Source organism: Limulus polyphemus, unplaced genomic scaffold, assembly GCF_000517525.1.
Source record: "Limulus polyphemus unplaced genomic scaffold, Limulus_polyphemus-2.1.2 Scaffold1839, whole genome shotgun sequence".
Classification (NCBI taxonomy): Eukaryota; Metazoa; Arthropoda; class Merostomata; order Xiphosura; family Limulidae; genus Limulus; species Limulus polyphemus.
This window is the reverse complement of record NW_013667449.1, coordinates 187,288-196,137: the sequence shown is the minus strand read 5'-3', so window position 1 is coordinate 196,137 and position 8,850 is coordinate 187,288. Positions and strand designations below refer to the sequence as shown.

General features: G+C 33.2%; 1 protein-coding gene across 1 annotated transcript in view; it reads right to left on the bottom strand.

Annotated features, from left to right (window-relative positions):
* Window positions 1-8,850, bottom strand: part of LOC106465108 (PR domain zinc finger protein 10-like) — a 200,661-nt gene that overhangs the window by 15,371 nt on the left and 176,440 nt on the right. Inside the window, exon 21 of the mRNA XM_022392946.1 lies at window positions 4,583-4,741. Within this exon, the coding sequence (XP_022248654.1) occupies window positions 4,583-4,741 (159 nt within the window). The remainder of the gene's footprint in view (window positions 1-4,582; window positions 4,742-8,850) is intronic.

Genomic DNA, 8,850 nt, shown 5'->3' with positions numbered 1-8,850 from the left:
CATCACATGTCCTTGCTCTCCACAGTTCCAACAACCTTTCTGGGTAGCAGTATTTCCTGTGTTTAAGTTTCCAGCACTGAGCTTTCTTGTGCCCTGGTTTGTTACAGTGTCAGCAAAGTCCCTCAAACTTCTTTGAAAGCTACCCTTTTCTGGCCTTGAATCCTGATGACTGTACCAACCTTGGTACCTCTGTGCTGTACTTAACGTAGAATTCAAATTCAAGAGCTCTGGCCATTGCATCCTGCATAGTAGAGGGGAGTGCTTGCTTTACTTTTATCTTCAGTTGTGGACTGTCCAAAGCATCTACAAACTGATCCCTAAGCAACAACTTGAGGAGATCGGGTGGTGCAGTTTGGTAGTCCTTGCGTGCCATACTTTCCAAGTCCTGTGCCAGCTCTTGAAGGCTCTCCCCTTTAGCACGGACTCTTGTCCTAAACCTAGCCCTGTAGACTTCGAAGTGATTAAGTTGATGGTTAATGTATCCTCCTTGTGAATAAATCATCCTTTAATGTATTTAATTTACTTTGAAATTTACTAATGTCTTCCATTTGTACTTGTCGCCATTGTTGTTGACTTTCCTGTAACTGTTGGAGACTTTCTTCCTGTTTCTTTTCTTGTTTATTTTGCTGTTCTTGTATTACTGCCATCAAATCTGCTAAGCTGTAGTTTGATTTGCCACCTCTGGTTTCCATCTTCTTCTTCTTTTCTTTCCCGTCCCACTCTCTGTCATCAATTTGTTACGCCTCCGTTTGTTTGTTAATTTTCCATAAAAATTCTTTCCGAAGAAACTTCAAAGATAAAAGTCCTTTCCTCAGTAAACCTAGTTTATTCTTTCTCGTTACAAACTTTGTAATACACTTAATTTCCACAGTCACTTTAACTTATTAAACACACGCTATAATTCACAACAATTCACACGCTTTACTTACGGTGCGTACTGCCCACTTGACTCAACTATCCGTGTTTATATCTTCAATCTCTCTATCTGCAATCCCAATTCCGATTAATTTTCTCGCTTTATTTGCCACATTTATATACAATAAAAGCATGCGTCTAGCAAACGCTAGGATGTTTGACAGGTTCCTCGATCTTTCTAGAACTCCAGCTCATGCTCCCAGCATCGAGCAACTTTTGCTGTCGTGACAATATATTTGAAAATATTGTGGAAAAACTCAATAAATTATAAGTAAATTAAATAAAAGCTAAACTATCTCAAATTTGTTGTGACTATTTTGAAATTAGGGGCAAGGGATGGAGTGTTCAAGATTTTTCAGTTTGGAAATCTAGTCACCTTAGTAAAAGCCAGCTCTCATAGATGGTGAATATTGGATAGTAAGAAGAGGATGAAAAAACATAGGGATTACCTCTTCTCCATAAAGGCAAGAAACTAAACTTAGCAGAGAGGACTTCTGATGAGATAATTCAGCTCATAATTCATAAATATAAAAAACACCCCCAAGAAAACCTCATCACAAAGAAAGGGTGTAACACAGAGGTTCCAGAAGATTAAGGGAGGTGAACGTCAGAAATTAAGACATCAAGATGAAGTATCTCCAAGATATATAGAAGATGAATTACTTAGGACACAATTGCAGAAAGAAAAAAAAAAAAAATCGAGGGCAAGGTGGAAAAACAGGTATGTGCAAGTTTCTCTTGTAAAGATGACAGGGTCACGAGTTAAGGCTATGAAAAGCATGTGAAGCATGGGGACGAAGAAGTTGAGTGAGCAAGAGATGAAAAACAAGAGTGAAAAAGAGAAAAAGAAAGACAAGATTTCCAAGCTGAAAGAAGAGAATCAAGTAATGGAGACTCGTGCAACAAGTTAGGCCAAGATTTAGCAAAAATAAATGCAAAAAAGGAAAGACAGAAGACACATATCTGTGTAATCCAAGCAATGAAGGTCAAAGGTTGGATTTTCTCATCCTTGTTGGGAAGATGGAACAAGAAGCAATAGCAGGTGTGGAAAAAACATTAAGGTAACTCACATCAAGAGAAAAGAAGCAGACTCAACTGAAATAACAGAAGCAGGAGATTGGGATTTTTAGATCTAAGTTCAAAATGAAACCAACATAATAACAGTATTATATCTGACCATAAATGTGTCTCAGTTATCAATAAAGTATAGGATGATTCCTTTTGAGGAATGTCAGAACCTTGGGATGTCAGAAATGTGGAAACATAAAAGCATATTACAGATGATCCACAAAACATTTTTTTTTCAGAAATAAAAATTAGCCTGATGGTGCATAGGCCTAGGTCACTGGCCTAATGATGACACTGAAAAATACTTAATGAAGCTCGTACACTGAATTAAGACAAGAATTAGTGCTGTAATAAAAACTTACAATGGGACATGTGTCCCAAAATTAAAAATCTGATTAAAAAATGAAATAAAACTGAAGATAATTCGAATCATTGTTGTAACTGAAATGTTTAACATTTGATATCTGTCATAATAAAAAAAACAAGAATGATAAATTACACTATGTATGGTAACAAATGTCTAAAATAATAAGTACAAAAATGCCATTAATTCCTAAGAAAAACACATCTGAATAAAGCAGTGCTGAGGAAGGACCCAGTCTTTGTGAAAATGTTAGTGTTTATGGGAATTATTGTACATGGAGGATGTGTCACTTTCCTAATGGTGGAGGGCTGATTACATCATAGACTGGCACATAGGATGTTAATATGTGTAGGGGTGGAAACTTCATTCAAGGCTTATGGAGTGTGTAAAAATTTTCAAGGAACTGGTGCAAGGTAATAGTTATTTTCTGTGAAGAAAGGTGAGTAAGTGTTTATAAAAAGAAAGATTGTAACATATATGATTGTTGGATACTACTTCAGTCACTAAAATGGTTGAAAATTTGAAATACAGTTCTACATTACAGCTTCCTGTAATTCTTTATAACAAATTATTTCAAATGTAATTGAAATTGTTTTAACAACTAAAAACTATCTCCTAAAAAGAATATTCCTTACTTATACAATGCTACATTCTTTATTGGTTATGATCTTTTATACTGGATTAGAATATTTCAAAGAAAAAAGCTACTTATTTGTATTTAGTACAAAGCTGGCTGATTTAATCAATTAATCAAAATTAATGTTTCCAAATATTACAACAATCGAGTAATCTAAACTAGGATTAAATCCACTGTCATAAAGTTAATCAACTAATCAGTATTAGGGTTTTTGATTATTACTATTTTAGATTATTTCAATTATTCAACAAGTAACTGAAATATTGCCAACAAACTTGCTCACCCTATCTTTCTTATGCCACTGTCACTAATTTGAAACCGCTGACTAGAGTAAAGGTGTTGCCAACCTTTTTCTTTTTGTTGTTGTAATGCTAACTACAGGGAAGGCAACTGGCTAGCACCACCCTACACCAACTTTTTTTTTGCCTGTAAGTACCACTAATTGGATAATCAAAATTAACTGATTACTGGGGCCACCAACTGATTGATTGGCAAATACCACTAACAGCCCAGCTATAATTTAGTACATAAACAATGAATTTGAAATAAAATGAAATCACTATCTTTTATTATTTCTTTACATTTTCAGTATTTACATGAACCTCCCTTTGCTTGAATAACAGTTTGCAATCTTCTTGCCATTATACACACCAACTTCTTTCAAATGTCTGATTAAATGCTGTTTCCTATTTCCTGTACATTTTTTCATAATTCATCCTTAGATTTAACATATATTACCTTCACTCTAGAACCTAGTTCATTTCACAACTACTCAATAGGATTCAGATATCGTGGCTTCGAGGATCATTCTTTCAACCAATCCATTTTCTTTTATATAATACCATATTTAAGGAGAACAGGAGGTCTATTAGTCCATAAAGTCTGTTCCATCCAAAAAAAAAAACTCACACTCCAGGTCTGATCATTTAAATATTCATGAAGTTTTCCTTAAACTCCTTTAAATACTGCATCTACCATATCTGGAAACAATCCATTCCAAAGACCAACCACCCTGTTAGAAATGCAAACTGTGTAAGCTGAAGATGATGCCTACTCTATAAAAATCAATATATTTGTGCCTCCCTTGTCCTACCATTTTCACCATTAAATATAAACAAATATGCATTGATACCATTTATTTCCTTAATAATCCTAAGCATCTCAATCAAATTCCCTTTAGTTCAAAAGAAAACAATTTCAGAGACTTTAACCTGTCCTCATATGACAAACAATCAACACAACGTATATAGACCATATATTATACTTATTACTTCCAGGGCTATACAAATTAAGTTTTTGTTAAACCTTACCACTTAAAGTTCGAAGTTGTTGTGTCAAGCATTTTAAAACTATTTACTATAAATTAAAAAGTTAAAATTAACAATTGAACATAATTGATTTTCATTTATCAATTTATTTTTCATCTCTTTATTTGTCAGTATTTCAAAAATGAAAGGGTTTACAACATCAATTACATCTAGTTTTAACATTTTTTTCTTCAAAAAGCATGAATTTTATTGAAAAGGTAAGTATATAAGAAAACAAACAAGGAAGTGTTTATGAAAACAAAATGAGTTAGCATAATGAATAAATAATACCTCTCGATCTCCAAATTGTGGTTTGCGTTTAGTTGCATCAATTATAATGGCTCCATCTGCTGTCAAACTAGTTGCCATGGAGTTTGGGATGCTCTGTGTTATCACAATATGCCCTGTGAGGGGACATTCTCTCTCAGGTGATAGTGCTGGTACATTATGCTTAAAAGAAAAACACAATTAGGCCTACTAGCAATATTTACTGTTAAAACATTAATACACAGTTCTTGCTGTCTTGAAACTTGTTGCTAAAATTACAGGTGTGATGCTTTTTCAAATGGCCTGTCTCAAGCATATAATCAACATACATCAGTGTCTTCATTATTTGCAAAGCTACTTAACACGAATAACACATGCTGATATTTAGTAATCAATTTTTGGAACATAAAAAGTAAAATATTTGCTATTTGAGGTAAATAAATAAACTAACTATAAGGGCCAACTAGTACTGAAATGGATTGTGTCTGATGTTAAGCCTAATGAGCAACTACAACTGTTTCTTTTTTTTTTAGTTTAACACTTTAAAAAAATGTGGGTAAATGTCCTTTAGCTATATTATTATCATAGTATTGCAAATGTCTAGTTTTCCATTGAAACAATGAAATCATACTTCATTCTCCTATTTATGCTTTATGTCATAATATTAAACATGTTACATAATAAAACCAATATTATAAGTTAAAACTAAGGTTTTGAGATATTTCCATTTTATTATAGTGCTTGTTTGTTAATTTCCCGTAGAAATTCTTTCAGAGAAACTTCAGTGATACAAGTCCTTTCTTAATTAAAACTAGTTTAGTCTTTCTCAATACAACTTTGCAATACACAGAATTTCCACAGTCACTTTAAACTTGACTACTTTTATGAACCCACGCTATAAATCACAGTGATTCATACACTTTACTTATGGCTTGAATCGATTATCTCTATCTTCAATCTCTCTATCTATTCCCTTCTGCTTTATTTTAATTTCTTAATTCAAACAAAAATATTTAAAAAATGCTCAATATTCATTCTTGTGTGGCACATACATGTTTGGGATCTGAAATGCCCATTATACAAGTTCTTTCCAGCCACTGAATTGTCTTCTGAGTTTAAAATAACTGTTGCTTAGATGTTGCTAAAATAAGATGTAGTTTTATAGCCTCCAATCATTTTTCTTTATGGAGATGTAAACAGGAAGTGAAACCCATTTGCCTTGCCCTCCTATCACACCCTCTCTTTCACAAAATATCAATAATTCTCTCTGATGTTTAATCTTGGATTATATATAACTAGTAACAAGAGGAGATTTTAATTTACTTAATTAGTTATAATACTTATTCCCATGCAATTTGAATTTGATATTGTTCCATTAATTTCAAATTTTCTTAGATTTGAACATCACAAAGACAATTTGTGGCTTGGCAGCTTGAAATATTGAACAAGTTATTGTTCATTTTTGGATTCTCAGTTCAGTATGATGTAAACAAAATACTAACAACAAGTTAGTGATGAGCTTTTGATATTTGATAATCATGGATAATGTCCAAGTAAAGCATGCAAGAAAAGAGAACTAAGCTAAGATGCCTGGTTTGCAAAAAAATTTTTGATGATGATTATCTGCAACAACACAAATGAAAGTACTATGAAGACCCTGGCAAATTAATTTGTACTGGCAGAGAAATAAAAAAAGGTAAGCAACAAATATAAAACTGCAATCAACAGTCAATGTAAAATCTTAGCTAATAAACATAACCCGTTGACCCTGTTTATATCCAACTCAAAATATATTGATAAATGGGCAAAATAGCAAAAACACATATTCTTCCCTGATGAAACGAAAAAAAGAGGCCAGACTGTGTGAAAGTCAGAATGCTAGTCAGCTTAAGTTATTAAACAAAACACAAGATAAAGTTGAAGAGCTTTCCTTTAAAAGTTATGACTACACAGTACACATCTTTAATGTCAGAAAGGTTCAATTGTACAGAAGCAGCATTACATAAATGCCATGCTGGGCATATTATTCTAACACAGTTACCGAGCCAGTTGCAAGGCAAGCTCTATCATTTTTAATGTTCTATAGAAGGCTTTTCATATTTTATACCATTGGTACAGGAATCAATTGAACACATGACTGTAGATAACCAGTAAAGTCTATAAAACTTCTCCAAAACATGGTGGGTAGCTCATTTAGAGTCAACAGTCAGCCTGGCCAAGTTGGAAAAATCAGAGGATGCTAAGATAAAAATCTTTGCCTCCGTTTTGTGGATGAGGTTAACAAGTTTTTACTTCACACCATCAATCATGTTCATGTAGAACATCACGTACAAAATCAAGAGGATGACAGAGGTTCTCTAGTGTGAAGATCTAACATTATCAATGAGATAATTGTCCTGGAGACAACCAGAGAAAGTCTTGAAAATGTCAACAATAAAATTGATAAAATGAATACAGAAATTCAAGTTACTGCTATATTTGCAAAGAATATTGATGTAGATGTTTCCAGTGATTTTTGTCAACAACAGAAAACCCCCAAAAAAGAACAGATGAAATCCAAACAGAAACCTTCTATAGTAAAGAATTAAAAACAATTTTAGACATACAAATTAACACATTCGCATATATCCACAAGAACTGTGTTTCAACTATTAAACCCCTAATTGATGCCTTGCATCCCAGCAGCTTTTAACGCTCTCACAGTATTTTGTCCTGAGAATAAAAGACCAGACCCCAATACTTTCATTAAGAAATAGATACCTTCAAATTGCAAATGACAATTATCAGCAAATATGTTAAAGATATCTTAAATTCTGCTGAGATCTTCCTTTTCACTAATGGGGCTTTTCACCTTGCTCAAGTAACTGTGGCCAAAGATGAAAGAACATGCAATAAATTGCAGCTTGTTAAAAACTTGTGAAGCTCAATTATGAACAAACAAAGATTAAAGGAACTTCTATTGATGGCTTTTGAAAAAAATGTCACAGATGAAACACCTTTAGATGAGCTAGCTACAATGTGGGCTGGTCTAAAACTAAGGTATATTGCTATATCACACTAAACAACTGAACATATCACTTACATGGTAAATAGTTATATATTATAATTTACCATGCACATATATGATATAGTTTCTTTGTCAGGTTTTTATGTATTTGTGGATTCTTTAGAGTAGGTGTCTGTGACTTGTTGGCGATAAATTCAATAATAAACAAACAGCACTGAGTCCACTTGTTAAATAAATAATATATCAAAACAATTCAAACACATATACAAATGTTTCTTAGATGGGTAATTATTACAGTTGTATCCAGAGCTTTAAATAATTGTCTTATTTTATCAAAGTCCACACAGGCTGATTCATTTACTTTAGAACACAAATGACAAAATGAATCATTCTTCTTTGCTCTGTTGTTACAAAACAATCTGTGATAAGTTCACTTACATTACATTGTTGGTTACCACTGTTGTATCCTGAGACTTATGTAATTGTCTGTTTTCATCAAAAGTCCATAAGGGTTTATTTAATTACTTTAGAACACAACTTACAAGATAGATTATTCTATTACGTATCTGCTTGTTTGATAATTTCCCATAAAAATTCTTTCCGAGAAACTTCAGCGATACAAGTCCTTTCTTAATTAAACTAGTTTATTCTTTCTCATTACAAACTTTGTAATACACTTAATTTCCACAGTCACTTTAAACATAACTACTTTTATAAACACACGTTATAATTCACAGCGATCCACACACTTTACTTACGGTGCCTACTGCTCGCTTGACTCGATTCCCTCCCTTCAATCTATCAACGTCTTATATACTAAAAAAGAGGGCATCTAGCAAACATTGGGACATTTGTGAGGTGGCCCACTAAGTCACGATCTTTCTAGAAACTCCAGTGCGCATTCTCCCAGTGTCGCGTGACTTCCGCTGTTGCAACACTGCCCATTCTTTAGTTTTGTTCATCCCCAACAATAGCCACTTACATTAAACCAATAGATAATTAACAATAACTTAAATAAATGTACAGAATTTACAAACAAAATTAAAATTCAACAAATTCTTAATTTTACAGGACATATCTTCTTCCATACTGGTCTCCGTCTCATTCTGCTTCACTTGGGTTCATCTGCTCCATCAGAAAATGTCCTATTATCAGTAACAGTCACATCAGTGGTAGTAACCTCATTAAGGGCTTCACTGTTTCCCTTCTCAAAACCTGGTAGAGTCTCTTCTTCGACAGTAGCTTTTTTTCAGGTGAAACGTCTTCAGCAGCGTATTTTGTTCCA